Genomic DNA, 17,206 nt, shown 5'->3' with positions numbered 1-17,206 from the left:
AACGCGCCGCCGCCGCTGCTGCGATGGGTAGTCAAGAGGTAGGGAGGGAAGTCGAGGGAGATCCCGAGGGACCGCGTACCCAAGGTAGCTCTGACGCGGACTCAGACTCCCGAGGGATCTGAGCATCCGCCGGCGACGGCGCCGTCGAGCCCCCTCCGGCGCCGTCAGCGAGGCACCTGCCTCCTGAAGGACTCGGGAATATTGCGGAGGACCTTTGGTACCTGTCACGCCGATTCTGTGCGCGTTTGTCAGCCTGGCTTCAAAGTAATGTAATTTTCGAGGTTTCGAGGGAAATAAAGAGAGAATATCGTGATCATCAACCATGCCACAATATCCTGCACTAATAATAAAAATAATTCCATTTTTCCTTGTAATAATTTCCTTGTATTAATTTTCAAACGTCGAATATAATGATCTTTGAATATAGATTATTTTCAGATTATTCGCGAGCGAATCTCGATTGTTTACTGAGAAAGTGTAGTTCGAAGCGAACAGACTCTCTGCAGGAGGATCAAAAGAGAATCTCTTAAATCGACGTTGCCGTTGTGCGACGTGTATCGCCACAAAAGCGATGCTAAGTTTGCGGACTTGTCAACGGGTGGTCGCTTCTCAAAGGAATACCGCCGCGTCGCGTCGTCGCGGGAATGCGTCCTCGAGTATGTCTTTCGTAACGTGCATTCTCTCCTTCCTTAGAGGTACGCAGCCTTCCGCATACCGCTTACTATTAAGAAGCACGCACACGCGGACAATCGTTTTGAAGTTCACCAACTTCATCTCTCGTTTTCTAATTCTGTACGGACAATCTAACCTTGTCGCGATTATTGAAATTTGTATGTGCAACATTACTCGTTCTTCCAAATCTTCACGTATTTTTAACTTTCCGCCAGAAACTAGGGTCTTTAAAAGGCATCATCGATATTTTGATCAACCTTATAAAAAAGGAATTTTTATAAGGTCGAATTTAAATTTAATTTTAAACTAGAAAATGTTTTATTATTGTAAAAATGATCGAAATCGGATTATTTCAGCATAAATAGACGTATTTGTGTGACATCTATTTATCCCTAATTAGTCCAATTTTCACCACTTAACATTCTTGTGCCATCATATCTTTTTTTGCTTAATACGCTTTAGTTCATTTTCTTTGAAAATGTTTTTTAAATGTCTTTTGCAACATCTTGCTTTTCGAATAATTATTATTATATTTCTATTGACAAATGCATTAGGTTTCACTTGCGCTGATAACACTACCGGGTTTCTTGAAGCATTTCAAAGCGAACGCAGCATATGTATTGACGAATTGGTTTCAAAACAATATTGAGCATGAGTCTGATATCACTACGAGCACCTCGCGACCTTACGCGCGTGTTTTGTTTATTTCTAGTAATTAGATACTATCCAGGGATCAGCGTGTTCGGATTCCCTGGGTGTTCCCCGGGTGTCATCCTTGTTTAACGTTCGATAAACAACAAGAATAGAGTGATATCTGGGTGACACTCAGGTGGGAATCTGAATCCAGCATAGAGTATTGGTGGTAAAAATTGGGACTAATTATCACAGGATAAACAGATGTCAAATATGTCCGTTTAAGCTAAAATTACCTAATTTCGGTAATTTTTACAATAATAAAATATTTTAAAAGTTTAAAATAAAGTTAAAATTGGGCCGAAAACTGATGGCCTTATGGAGACTCTTTCTCTTGATAAATGAATTTAAAGCTGTAAAAAGTAAATAAAATACAATTCAAGTTCTATCAAAAATCTTGTTGTTAAAACTTTGACAAGTATATTAAAATTTTTTCAGATTTTTATATAATCCAGAACAGGGCTCGGCATGCGATGCAATTTTCGGCTGATTTTCTGCTTGGTTCCCTCTCCGTCCCTTACCACAATAATCCACACGCAGTCTAAATGCCGATCGGCATATAGACTGCGCGCGGGTTGGAGAGGTAAGGGACGGGAAACTAAGCTGAAAATCAGCCGAAGGTTGTATCGCATGCCGAGCCCTGATCCAGAACAATAAAAAGTTTGCATTGTTTCTCGAAAAATCTATTATACTGACGGAAGAGTTGAAATTCATGTTGCCGGTAGAGAGAATTAAGAGTCACTAATTAAATAGCCAGATATGCAAGAACAGTTATAAATAAAAAAAATTTTTTTAATGAAATATTGCAACTCTCGGATACCTTAACTCCTTAATTATGAATGGAACATTTAAAGTGTAGACAAAGCAATTACAAATAGTACAAACCCTAATAAAATCAAGAGGAGTGGATCTAATTATAAATGAAGTTAAGTCATCTCTACTGTTATAGGAAAAAGTTAAATCCTCAAATCCTTACTGTTGCAAATACAGTTATATCCATTAGTAATCCATCCTTAATAATAGTAAACACTTTGTTCCAAATCCAATTAGTCAAAATCCATTCTCCAGTTACAAAACCAATTAAGTGCATCCTAGAATAATAAAATGAAATAGCTGTTCTAATAAATAGAAATTATATTTCTCTCATGCCATTATTATATTATACATGTTTTATATAAACTAAAACAATGAATTTTTCTTAATTTTTCAGAAAAAAGATCTTATTAATAATCTGAATAAAAATTACACAAGTTTTTCCGCTTTTATAAAAAAGAGGTTTCAAGTGGAGGTAATGATTTTTGCCAATGAGCTACTCCATTTAACGCGTATGTTATGACTTAGATATGTATTACTTTTTTTCTAAAGCATAACTTTAATTATTGTTACAAAATACATAATTTCGAAGCTAGAGTGATAACGTTAGACAAAATTATATGCGAAAATTTCTTTTGGAGTAATTGTGAATGAAGATAATATATATCTAATATACGTAACATTTGTGACGAAAACATTATTTATCGGGATGTAATGGGAGACAAGAAACGAGTATAACTGGAAGTCGCGTGATGCTGAAGCCAGGCGCTCTTCGTAGACAATAATTTAACGAGAGGCCGATAACTTAATCCGAGTTAGCGGACGCGTTATAATGATTATGACCGCCGGTAAGGACTTAGTGCTGTCACTGCAAAAACTAATAGCGGCTTAAGTTTTAGAGGAGCTACGATTAAATGGCTTAAAACGCTAAGCCGGAAATTTACATTGTACCAGTAGCGCGGCCGCCTCCTGTCTGTTTTGATAGTCCGCTACTGCGACCAAAGAAAATAAAGATATAAGCAAATGTTAGATATTATTGGTAATATCAGTAGCAATGTATCGTACATTATTACTTGTCCTAAGTATGTCAGTATAAAATAGTTACCAATTAATTATAATGTTAAAAATATAAGATTAATAAAAGAAATTATTAACTAATACCTAATAATTAATTAATACCTAATTTTAATAATTTATTGAAGAAAATTAAAAATATCGATTTAATCTTTACAATGGTTGCAAATATGTATATACAGTGAATGTAAAATACTCTACAATAAATCTTCTTTTATAAAAATACAAAAATTTATAATAAAATTGGATGATCGCGTTGTTATCAGCTACATAAGTTGATTAAAAATTAATATCAGATGTATCTGATTTTTTAAAACGCCGCTAACATCCATAAAACAAGATGTAGACTATTATATTTTTGTCTATATTACTCATTTCTCATATATTTTATATTATTGTTAATAAACATTGCCTATATTAATTAATTATTATATAAAATATTGATAAGGTACGATTTAGGCGACTAGTATGCATTCGGTAACTCTCCCCTACATGTATTAGTTGATAGTTCCTTCTTATTTCGTAACCGCAACCTTTTTGCCGTCTTTGGTTTTTTGTAAATTACGCGTTTTGTATATCTGAAAAATTTCTACCTATAACATAATTGATATCTATCATTCTATAGCGAACAAACTTGCATCAAAAGTAGTTATAACGACCACGTTTGAATTCGTTGAACCAATATCTGATGGTTGTCATAGATGGCGAAAGGTTCCCATAGACGGCATCCAACTTCGTTTTTATTTCTTCGCACGTTTTTCCATCCAAAAATAAAAAGCGAATCACGGATCGATATTGTTCTTTTTCCATTGTATCGGAAAACATTAAACACTCTCACTACGAATTGCTGTCAAATCAAGACTATTGCATGAATCACTCTGAAATTTTGTATGGCGTCATTTGAAAGATGATAGTACACGATGGTAATGCCAACTTGCATCAGCAACGTCACCTGTCTTCAAACACGGGTACTTATTGATTTGCCCTCATACATTTGACACCGTTTTATTCCTTAATGTATAGCGATTGAGAAAAAATTTTTATATTTATTTTTATGAAAGTTATAATCAAATTTGGGTTAAGTATGATGTTAAGTATGATGCAGCCGTGATAAAACGATATAGTGTGGCATTGAAGGATTAGTTATTACACCAACTACTCCTCTGACGTAATCTTAAAAAAAAATTATTTTAATTATAAACAATCTGATTCAAACGGGATTTAATATATAATTTTCACTTTAATTATATGTCCTCAATGCAACCAATTGCGTTTTAGTTCTAATATTTAACGTAGGAAAAGGGAGGGAAATAATAATCATCGATAAGCAAGCGCCGCTCGAGGTCCGGATCGTTAATCATTTCTGCGCGTGTAAATTAATTCCGGGACGATAATTATGCATTTATGCGAGTACGCACAAATTACAATCACGTTCCTGAGGCATAATGCACATGATTCAGGTCATTGCGTCCTACTCACCAATTATAATACGCTTATATATCGAGTATATTTAAGCTTCATACTTGTTATTAGAAATGCATATGCACTTCATACTTGTTATTAGAAATGCATATGCACACGAGCAACCGGATTTACATATGATATATAATGTAACTCTAATAATGCATTGTGCGGATTGATAAATTAAGATTTCTCTAACAATATCGGTACAATTACATTTTTAGTTTCTATATAATGTATCCGTCAACTTGTGAATCGACAAAAAAAATTTTACTTCGTAAAATTATATTTGAGTGATTCTCTCTTTCTTTCTATGCGATGTATTTTCCTTCTCATCAAGCTAACAATAATAAATGACAAAAATAACTAATTTTAATATGTATTCAGTGCAATACTCAGCATTGATAAAAATCCTAAGAAAAAAATGTTATTGAAATTTGATCTTAAGATAATAGAAAAATTTAACCGATCCATCTGTCCATTTTATTTACGATTTTTGAAAAATGAATTTGAAATGCAAGTTGGAATAACCCGAGGCCTGCCGATGCAAGCCGATATATTCCCATTAACGCAATTATCCTCCGTTCAACTGCTACCTACCGGTTGTCCACGTTATGACGAGGGCATTGGAATCCATTAATACGGCTTCGGTCGCGCGCAGGTTCATTATCGTGCATTAATTAGCAACACCCTATATCACTGGCAATACTATCGGTCCGGCTTGCTATTTCGTGGCTAACCACTGGCTCGTGACGTCCTGACCACGCGATGGCAGTCGGCTTGATCCGATAAAAGACGGTTTATATACCGCGATAAACAAGCAAACGTGTACATTGGCTGCGTTCACCAGAGAAAGCAGTTTTGCAACTGTTGCAAAATTCTTCAATATGATTGGTTTGTACATTTAGATCCGTAAAGAACCAAAAGCAAGAACCAATTGTATTCAAGAATTTTACAACAGTTGCAGAACTGTTTTTTCTGCTGAACGTAGCCAATATTTGTCGGATATTTTTGTTACCGATCTACGTCGTACATGCTGTCACTACCGGATATACATATATCTAGTATATCCTATACTATAAGTTTAACAACCCTGCCAGTACTAGATTCAGGAGATGAACGTAGTTGACACAAAGAATTAAAGTCCTTATTGCTGAGATATTTAAAATTAAAAGCTATAAATAAATGACGATATATCATTTTATATATACATATATATAAAATAAATGTAAAAATAAATATAATATAAAAATTTTATAAAGAAGATTATTATAGAAAAAAGGCTTTATTTGTAGAAAATAAATATCAATTGAGTTATTAACAATAAATACATTCTGTCTCAATATAAGCAAAAGAGCTTCGCGGAAATAACTGTGTTCATGACCTTAAAAGTACATTTCTGTATGAATATTTTTTACGAGACTTTTTGTGCGTCCAAATAATAATTTTTTCATTTTTGCTTACTTTATTAAAATAATATACAATATTTTAATTATATCGTTTTAGGTAAAGTAATTTTGAGGAATATATAATCTATTTTATTCTTTGTTAATAAATTACTAATTAATATTTACTTTCTAAAAAAGTTCTTTTTTAAAAGATGTCTCTTCTATGTACGAATATTTTTTGCATTTATATATTGTATAATATGTATAATTTTGATACAAATTAAAAAATCTTTTTGTTTAATTTAATTTAAGAAATGTTATTTTATAGTAAATGATTATGGCAGATGTAAAAATCAATTAACGCTAAAAATAAAAATCAATAGACATCATTGTTTCATCCTATCCAAATCATGATTTGCGAAACACTCGTCAATCAGCCAATATTTCGGCAGTCGAGTGCCTTTTACGTCCACTATTGGAATCCGGATTCGGATGTGGCTACCGAGTAGCAGTCGGCTCGAAACGAGCAACGTGAAAACTTTCGTTTCCGCTCAATCGTCAATTCTGCCAACAAACGAGAAATGATACGAGTGCCACGGTGCGGTCGCAATTTCGGTGAAAAAGAGCCGCGCTATACCGTATACATGATGCTACGTATAGCTATTGCTAGCCTGTGAGATCTTCGTGATCATAAATCGCATTTGTTTTTAATCGTTTACAGTTTGAATTGAATCGAGAGTCTATAATTTCTAAGATCCACTTTAAATATGAAATCATATTTAAAACGGAGCTTATGCACTTTATTTTTTCTATTCATTATATGTAAATGGAACAATTTCTTGCATGAACAATAAAGATCTGAAGAAAGTGTACACAAGAGAAATTGTAAAATAAAAATGAAACGAATAAGGAACTGTTGCGCGTGGAGTGCAAATGGAGAATAACTCGAAGAAACAGCAGGCTCAAAGGAGAGGAGAGAAATCGCAGGAAACGGTACAGAATAGAGTGAGAAGGAGGGAGAGGTTGAAAAGCTGGAGGAGAGCAAGAGATGCGCGCACGAAAGGAGATGCAGGATGAGGAGGACGAGAGGAGTGCGACCAGAATTGGATAGGATAGGCGAACTGGTGATTACAGAGGCCGGGGATTCCCCGGGGACGAGCGCTGGTCTCCCGCGGGCTTCCACCTAATTCCATCCTGGCTGACTACTGACTCTCCTCTCCCTTTATCTTCCTCTCTATCTATCCCGCGTACCTATTTCCTCTCTTTCTGCCATTCACGTCTGCTGATGTCCTACTCTGTCTCTTTCTCTCTTTTCCTCTTTTATGCTTTCTCTTTCTATCCTTTACGGTGAGATGTTCCGTCTTCCTTTTATCCTCCACGTTTCATCAACTCTTTAATATCTCTCTTTTTCTCTCTTTCATCCAAAATACGCGTTTCCTTCCTCTTGTCGTTTTCATTTCCACATCTATTTGTTTCTTTTTCTGCATTCTCCCTCCCTCTCTCTCTCTCTCTCTCTCTCTCTCTCTCTCTCTCTCTCTCTCAGTCTTTATTCCACATTTATGACTCGCTTCTTTCTCAGCGTTTACTTTCGTCGTCTCGTCTCTTTCTTTCTTTCTTTATCTTTTACTTTTTAGAGCAACTATATTTCGGTTATTTGGTTGCACATATGTTTTTGACTTGCTCCAACATCCTCGCAAATTCGACGATTTTTATCTTTCTATTTGTGTCTATTTTTTGCTGTTTATCGTGAATTGACATACAGACGCCGTATTACTCAATAGTTGATCACCTTTAGGTGAATAATTGGTAAAAATAAGCTTTTCGTGAATGGATCAATTATTTTTCAGTTAGTTTTAAAAAATCAACAATCATTTAAAAAATTAATAAGACAGTTAATCAACGATTTAGTGTATGTAATTCCACATAACAAATAATACGTTCTCTTTGTTGTTAGATATATATCGTGTAATTGTGATAACTCAATTAGAGATGCAGATTAAGAGCTAAATAAGATTCTAAAATTGATAAAAAGTACGTATTATCAACGAATAAAAATAAGAATAAATAGCATGTATAAATGTGAAAATAAATAAGCTTTAGTCAAAAGTCTAAATCCATCATAAATGTTCTGTATCTAACAAAAAATAAATTTAAAAAAAGTTTTATTAAAAATAATACCTAGTTTTACAACTTTAATATTTTGTTAATTTTACTTTGAATTTTTCTTTTCTTAATTTTCCTCTTCCAAAAAATACAGTAAATTGAAGATGTTATATATATGGCCAAGGCTGTATATCAGTCAAATTGACAAATTATATCACACATTTTGATGAGTATATTTCATCTATCAATCTATATCCCCGAAATCAAACTTACAAGTACTAAAAAATCTTTTCTTTCTAAATTATTTACACACTTTTTATATTGCAAATCACGCTTTATTCTTATATCGTGTCAAAATAAAATATAATGTAATATTACAATGTGCGGTCATAATGCAAATGTATAATTGTTAAAAACAGTAGAATTCTAAAGTTCTAAAGTTACTTAGATAATTCGGTCGTTTTTGCAATTACTACGACGTTACGGTGGACTTTCTGCAACAATAGCGGCTTTTGGCACTCGTATCGTACATTACTTTTATGTCGGGGCACGGTTGCACGTGTCTAGAAGTTTCACGAAGCACCCTTTTAGCCAAGACTTCTTTTTCGTCCTTTACACAACGACGCTTTCACATGGATAAACACCTTGCAACGAACTTTGCTATTATTCGCGTGTCTTTGCGACACAAATGTGAAAGCTCATGAACGTTAATTCTGTAAAGCCGCCGTCACCTAGGGACGGCAGATTCTCGCGTTTTATTTTATTTTGATTTTTCCCTCGTGCGCAAAGCTTTCTTTCCCTTGCCACTTTTTTTCTTTCGCTACGGTGAATCGAGAAGTTTTCTACTGTTTCTAGTATTATTATGAATTGCAATTATCCGTTATGTTGAGGTACTATAATACGTACACGACGTATTTTCATTTATCTCAATTTGTTTTGTAGGCAATATTTTTAAATTTATTATTGGGACATATTTTTTTAATAAAAAAAATAGGTAAAATCAATTAAATTACATGGCTAATCTGTTTATACTCGATCTTTAATTAATAATATTACTGATTTCTACGTATTATCAATGAAAGAGAAAAATCAGGGCAGTTAGTAATATCGACATTACTGAATATATACAATGGCAAAGTATAAAGCACCCTTTAATTTATTGCATTTTCTTGAAATAGGCAATAATAAAAACCAAAGAAGAACATTAAAATTGTTATAAGAATAAATACTATTTTTCAATAAAATTATTTCTTAATTTATTTTACGTCAATTTACGGGGATGCTTTAAGTTTGTCGCTTTGCATGCTCCAACATGCTCCAGCATGTTGGAGCATGTTGGAGCATGCGACGTGAACGAACCTTTTATATTTGTGGTCAAGGCTGTATAATGATAATGACTTGACAATATAGCGACTTACGTTTGAGAGATCGAGGTTTTGCCTGCTTCCTCCTGGACATATCACCGCACTGGCACGCACTTACAAACGTGGACGGGAAGTACAGGAACACGAGGGATCAATAGCCGCTCCTCTCTGGCATGTCCACTCGCACTCGTCGAAAACTCGAATTTTGACAAGTTTACCTGTACGCGACGTTCTCTTGTCGTCGACGATTTTATTCACGAGGAATGGCGTGATCGCGAACACGAAATTCAATTGGGGGACACGCGTGAAGTCAACTTCGAAGATTAGCGCGCGCCAGCGAGAATCGAAGCGAGTGGTACCACGTGGTCTTGCGGTGCACGAAAGGCGTATAACGGACACGCTTCACATGCGAACCCGGCGACAGCCGCGCTCGGAGGACGCGCGACGAATGACGTGAATGCGTTGTGCCTGCGGAGAACCACTGGCGCCGAGCATTGCGCAAGCGTGCAATCAGCGCAACTGTCCTGCGCGCGATACTCACCACGCTTTTTTAATTTCAGATTTTTGACAATAGAAAAAGTAATATATACGACCAGAGAATACGCTTCTGTGATTTTTCTGCGCAACCTTCTTATAGATAATCGTTCGTAGACGCATGTACTAGGTTTATTTTTTATTACTGCACTAGAATTTTCCTTCTCGCTTTCGCCAAATTCAAACATATAATTTCACTTTAAGTACAAAAGTGTAGACTAATGTAATTGTAAAAATCAGTCTTATTAATTGAATCGATGTCACTAATACATTTAAGGAAATTATAAATATTAATAATATTGTTACGCTCGTGCAATCGAATCGCAAGTCCTCATTCGCGAACGCGTATGTACTCTTTCGAACTGCAGAAATGAAAAAGACGTTTAAAGAACCGAGTAAAACTGTTTATTTGTTAACACACAACAGCGAAAGAATGTGAACAGCGTAAAGATACGGAAGCGGAGCACTGTCGAACGTAGCGACGACTTGGGTCATTATCAATGTAATAAAAATAAATATAAAATTTGAACAAGTGACATTCTTTAATGGTTATAAGCAAGATATATGAAAATAAAAATATTGAAAAGATTAAAATAATTTACTATTTCTATTATGTCTATTAGTCGATAATCCATTGTATTAAAATAGTTTCCTGTCTCTTAGTCGATAATCCTGATCACCAAAGGTGGTGCAACCTTGAGTTATTTGAAATATTAGTCATTTGCGGAAGTTTCTGTTACAAGTCTTGTCTGGGGGAAATCGAGCATAATATAAGTTCTTAATGTAAGTAAAATTTGAGCTTTACCAAGTCCAAATCATCATTTCAATTCGTAACGTCTCTTAATTAAGTTAAATAAATTGTGTCTTGGAACTCTATCGCATTTTTGCCTGCTTCTGCATTTTTTATTAACTGACAATATAATATCGACAACGATTATTTGAATTGGTACTACTAGGACTTGGCAAAGCTCAAATTTGACTTACATTAAGAACTTATATTATGCTCGATTTCCATTAGACAAGATTTGTAACAGAAACTTCCGCAAATGACTAATATTTCGAATAACTCAAGATTGCATAACTCAAGACCTTTGGCGATCAGAATTATCGACTAAGAGATAGGAAACTATTTTAATATAATGGATTATCGATTAATAGACAGTAAATTATTTTAATCTTTTCAATATCTTTATTTTTATATATCTTACTTATAACCGCTAAAGAATGTCACTTGTTCAAATTTTATATTTATTTTTATTACATTGATAATAACCCAATCGGTGTCGAAACATATGTTTGTATTGTTCTTCGAACATTAAAAGGTTATTATTTGGCTCGTAGCCATCTTCTTTTTTATTATTATTAAATACTTTTATATGCAGAATAATTAAAGGAATCATATTATGTAAAAAAATTATACAATTCCATTTAAAAAAGTAGAGGTGATTTTCATATCTTTTTGACTTCTCCATCTAGAAAAAAACATGACCAAAATACGTTCTCTTTGAAACCGTTCCACTTTTATTTGAAACATTTTTTTATATTATCAAAAATAAGTGAGATATATCAGATGGTCGATTTAAGGGATCACCCTGTATAATATCGATGAGCGTATGACATGGTCAATTTGAATAAGATATACATATAATAACGTAACCTATAAAAATATTGGATGTCAATTAATCTGGCATTCCAATATTTTGCATTACATTATAGTGTTGTATAGTCAGGGCCTAAAAGGTTGTAACACTTTTTTTTCGATGGGTTTCGGAATGCAGCCTACTCACCGAGCGATTGATTCTTATTCATGGATCGACAAATGAGAACCAATCGCTCGGTGAATAGCATTCCGAAACCCATTTAAAAAAAAGTATTGCAACCTTTTAGGCCCTAACCTATACAATTATACATTATGCGAAATTGTCCGGAAACGCGTTCACAAGAGGAAGCAGATATTGGTATCAGTAATTTTTAATTTGATTTTCTAGATAAATGTCTGAAGCAATTAAATCTTAAGGATAATATCTGTAAGACGTCATAAAGATAATATTTGTAAGATGTTATAAATCGAGACAAGCAGGGCCGTGCAAAGGATTTTTGAGGCCCTACTGCAAAGGTAAATATTCTACCTTTTCATACAGTTCGTATTAAAAAAGCTTTGAAGGGTTTAAAAAATATACATAACATTAATGGACCAACTGGAGTGTAGCGTTCGGAGAGTAGTATTTAGAGCGTTTAGAAGCATCAAATGGACCGCAGCTTTGTTGGCAAAAGGAGCTATCTCATTTTTGCTTCTGTAGCTGCCGTACAGTTTCCTGCTCTAGTCTGTGATATTTCAATGAAATATCGAGCTCCTTCTTAGGATCGATCCATTTTGCTTCAACAAAAGATTTTCTTTGTTGTTCCTCTGAAAGCAAGACTTCCTTTTTTATGCTTCCCCGGAAGATGGCCAGTCTCCCAAAAAAATTCAGGATGTGTTAAACAGACGCCATTGATTTCGTGTACAGTTCGCGCAATTAATGCCTTTCCAATCTATGACATTACGTCCATTGGTGAGACATCGCGTTTATCTTCTCGGTTGTTTCCACGTTCATGGCTGTAGTCGGACAAACCAGATTAGCCAATAGAGATTAGAGAAACTCGCGTATTGTCGATAATTCCGTCTGACTACGACAATGGACGTGAAAATAACCGAGAAGATAACGCGCAATGTCAAAACAGGGGTGGAAGGCATTAATCGCGCGAATTGTACGAGCCGTCGATCTGTTACATTCAGACGTGTTTCTATATCTTTACGATCGCATTCTTTCAATGTTATGTGTTGACGAATAAAGAGTCTTAATACATAAGAGGAAGAATACGAAGCAGCAGTTGGAATTACCTGATGAATTGGTATATGAATGATATCATACATGACTTCACTTCCATGGACTGAACGCAACAAGCATCAAGCAGCGGAGCAACAACCAACCAGCAAGGCGATATCGTTGACACCACTATAAATATTAGCTGCGTTCAGCAGACTCAACAGTTTTGCAACCGTTTTATGATTGTCTGCTGAGATAGGACCATTCTTCTAGATCTAAAAGTATGATCCAATTAGCGCGAAGGAAACTTACAACAGTTGCAAAACAAACGTTCTGCTGAACGCACCCATTATTTCACTAATTGGTTGCTGCTTCGCTGCTTGACGCTTGAATGCACCTTAATTCCTGAACGCAACCCTGTACCAGTTCAAACAATGCGGGAATAAAGAACAGACCTCATTTAGGCTGTGTTCCAAATTTACTGCCAGAAAATTAGTACAGAAAATGCTACAGTTTACGTTACGTGCACTATAGATTTTCAGTACTGGCAGTCAATTTTGGAACACAGCCATAGTCTGTTCGACTTGCTTACACTTTTTACACTCAGCATCTTCGCTTTCTCTCTTTTCAGCGCCAAATATATATCTATCTCATTTTAAGTGTAAAAAGTGTAAAAAAGTGTAAGCAAGTCGAACAGAGAATGGGTGCATTCAGTACTAGGTCTGTTCGCGTTGCATGAAATCCCCAAATATTTTTGCACTTAAAATGAGATAAATATATATTTGGCCTTGAAAAGAGAGAAAGCGAAGATGCCGAGTGCCAAAAGTGCAAGCAACGCGAACAGACCTATTATAACCCCTCATTAAGCGCTCAGTGAGCTCTTGCATCTGATTGGCATATTTCGTTAGAACTGAAAATATAGACCAATCAGATGCAAGAACTCACTGAGCGCTCAGTGAGCGGTTGTAGTACTGAATGCACCCAATATTTGCTATGTTTTAACCTATTTTACTGAAAAACGTCAAACAGTGACAACGGAGTTATTGGAGTCGACATAGCTTGTCAGGGAGATTGTTTCAAGAAATTCTTCAATTATTTTTTTCTCAAGCTTTGAAGAGTTCAATCGTATCGTATTTTAACCTATCTTATTGAAAAACATCAACATCACAGGAGTCTATTGGAGTATTTATATCTTTTCAGACAAATTGTTTTAAAAAAAACTCCAGTTATTTAATTTTTTTTCCAGCTCTAAAAAGAAGTCAAGGTATAATGAAATATTTATTGTAATATTTGTTATAGTGTACAAATTGATACGTACGTCATTTCAAAATTAGTGACACAATTAAAAAAATTAGATTTTTTAGAAAAGAGAAAAAATTGTTTTTAAAACTTAACAGAAAATTATTAATTTAAATTATTAAACTAATCAAATAATATCGAAGTAAAGTATATACTCATAAACATGATTAAATGTTATTTTTATCATTCACATTTTATGATCATTTTATGACTCTTAAAAAATCTGTATCTTTTTTGACATAATTTTAATATCTTACAAAAGTATGACAAATTCAGAAATAAATCATCAAAAGTGACAACTCAAAAAATATCATCAAGAGTTTATATTTACTCTAATCAGCTAAAAGGACTAAATTTAAAATAAGACAGATTTTTTTCAAACTTTGATCACCAAAACAGTCTTAACTCTAAATTCTCTGTAGAAGATTCTCTTTTTTATTTATAAAAACGATACAACTATAAATGTGTAGATCTTTTTAAAGAGATCATAACATCTTGTATATATCAGTGGATATATGTATTTGTCAACATACATGGCAAACGTGACGTTTTAATGCCAAACTTCTTCCTTCCAAAGACCATGTAGAATAGAAAAGATTGAAAGAGGCCAGCAGTGGATGAAGTCAGACTGATATATGTATAATATCTTATAGAAAATGTTATGATCTCTTTAAAAACTTCAAGTACGATACAAGTGCCATTTAACAAATGGATTGTGAAGTTAAGTTTATTTTTAGTTTATTTTTGATGATTGATAATCTTTATACCTAACTTATTTATGATAATGACTAAAAAATTACAATTTTATATTCATGTTTCTTTTCAAGTAAGGGAATCATACAAATTGTAGTAGTAGCAAAAACAAATTTTTTTTAATGACAATTATTACCCAATATACATAATTATTTATAATCAATGTTACTAAATCTTTATGTTTCTAATTGATTTTATGTTTAAATAAATTATAGCACAATGGGAGAACGGAAGGGAACAAATTTATACTATCCACCGGATTATGATCCTCGTGCCGGTGGTCTCAATAAATTCTTAGGTACTCATGCGTTGCGCGAGCGAGCCCGCAAGCTACACATGGGCATTTTAATTATACGATTTGAGATGCCCTACAATATATGGTGCAACGGATGTGGGAATCATATCGGCATGGGTGTTAGATATAATGCTGAGAAGAAGAAGATTGGAATGTATTATAGTACCCCGCTCTATCAATTTCGCATGAAATGTCATCTCTGTGACAATCATTTTGAAATAAAAACTGATCCTGCTGTAAGTTACAATTACAATTGATAATGCAAATAAATTATTGCTTCTGAAATATTTGCTAATATTTTTATTGTCTTTTTAGAATCTGGATTACATCATAGTGAGTGGTGCGAGACGTCAAGAAAATCGATGGGATCCTAAACAGAATGAGCAAGTAGTACCTGAAACGAAAGAAGTCTCATGCAGATTGTATGACGACGCAATGTACAAGTTAGAGCATGGTATAGAAGATAAGAAAGTAGCCAAATCTCGAAATTCAGCACTGGAAGGTGCAATAGCCTTAAATGAGAATATTTGGAAAGATGATTACAGTTCAAACTGCGCAGTGAGAGCCTTATTTCGGGTACAGTTATCAAATTTATTTTTATACTATTATATTTATAATTTTTTCATAAAGTATATTTAATTTAAAAAACAAAGTAACTGGTATGTAAAAAGAGTAATCGAGAGTTCGGGCGGTAAACAATGCGCAAACATTTTAAAAGATAATATATAAGTAATATTAAGATAGTTTATAAATTAAATATTATTTAATTTTGTTAACAAGTTCCGTACCACTTCAATTTAATCATCGCATGGATCATCGATGACAATATTTTTGTTTGCATGTGTTATAAAAATGTTAAATATAACAATATACATGTATTTCATAATTATTAAAAAATTACAAGAATTATTATAAAGAAGAACGTTTACTGTATCAGTATTGCATCATATGTCATCATTATGTATCTATGTATATTAAAAATTATTTTATATAATTACGTTCTTTTTATAGACAAATATCAAATGGCTTATCGGAAAATTACTGGCATGCAGCATGAAACGTGTCAATATGAATTTTTACTGACTGACTATACATTTCATATTACAGGATAGAAAAAAGGAGCTTCAGAAGAAACAAGCTGAAGATCACGCATTACTAAAAAAGACTGGATTAGATATTAATTTGGTAAATGAACATGAGGATGACATCAAACTAGCAAAATTACTCACTCATAAGAAAGGTATTTATTCAGCGCTTAAGCAAATTAAAATGTACATTTTCCTGTTGCATATTTATGCTTTCACAAATGCTTTCTTTTTAGATGCAAGGAAAAAAGGCGGTATGGAATTGAAACGATTAGTTTCGATTATACGATCTAAAAATAAAAAAAAGATGTCTTCTTCGAATGATCGATTGAAACTACAAAGCCAGGAATCACCAAAGACACAGGAAATAATGAATAATGCTATCTCCAAAACTAATAGCTCGAATATATCTCTGGTCAATTACGACAGTTCCAGTACCGATAGTGATACTTAGTATTTTATATATACCTATCTCAAAGTATATGTATGATATGTAATATATATTTGTAAATATAACAGATTATGAAAATAAATCTGTTTCACTAGATGCATTAATGTTAGGAATAAAATGCAACACTACATAACAAATTACAAAAAATATTTTGATAAAAAATATATTTTAAGAATAATCATAGTTATAATTTTCAAGTTACATATTGGAAGAATATTTTGTTCAAAAGATCGAAAGAAACTATCATAAAACTAACTAAGGTATGTAATGGCTGTGTTCAATAGAAAAAGCAGCTTTGCAACTGTTGTACGATTCTTCAATATGATTGATTCTTACCCCTATAGTTCCTCACTGGATCTAAATATATAAATCAATCTGAACTCCTTCCACTGGTTCTAAATGTGTAATTTTTAG

The 17,206-nt window shown here is 33.6% G+C and overlaps 2 protein-coding genes across 2 annotated transcripts in view; one reads left to right on the top strand and one right to left on the bottom strand.

The window, feature by feature from the left end:
- L (zinc finger protein Lobe) overlaps positions 1-9,777 on the bottom strand; it is a 130,603-nt gene extending 120,826 nt beyond the window's left edge. The window contains exon 1 of the mRNA XM_018457976.1: positions 9,623-9,777. Coding sequence (XP_018313478.1) covers positions 9,623-9,662 — 40 coding nt within the window. The 5' untranslated portion in view covers positions 9,663-9,777. The remainder of the gene's footprint in view (positions 1-9,622) is intronic.
- LOC108729071 (coiled-coil domain-containing protein 130 homolog) overlaps positions 1-16,843 on the top strand; it is a 20,344-nt gene extending 3,501 nt beyond the window's left edge. Inside the window, exons 2-6 of the mRNA XM_018457997.1 lie at positions 14,028-14,173; positions 15,177-15,492; positions 15,572-15,832; positions 16,364-16,496; positions 16,578-16,843. Coding sequence (XP_018313499.1) covers positions 15,181-15,492; positions 15,572-15,832; positions 16,364-16,496; positions 16,578-16,795 — 924 coding nt within the window. The 5' untranslated portion in view covers positions 14,028-14,173; positions 15,177-15,180 and the 3' untranslated portion in view covers positions 16,796-16,843. The remainder of the gene's footprint in view (positions 1-14,027; positions 14,174-15,176; positions 15,493-15,571; positions 15,833-16,363; positions 16,497-16,577) is intronic.
- Positions 16,844-17,206: the final 363 nt, after the last annotated feature.

The sequence above is a fragment of the Mycetomoellerius zeteki genome, unplaced genomic scaffold (genome assembly GCF_001594055.1).
Source record: "Mycetomoellerius zeteki isolate Tzet28-1 unplaced genomic scaffold, Tzet1.0 scaffold114, whole genome shotgun sequence".
Taxonomy (NCBI): Eukaryota; Metazoa; Arthropoda; class Insecta; order Hymenoptera; family Formicidae; genus Mycetomoellerius; species Mycetomoellerius zeteki.
This window is presented reverse-complemented; position numbering and strand designations above follow the sequence as displayed.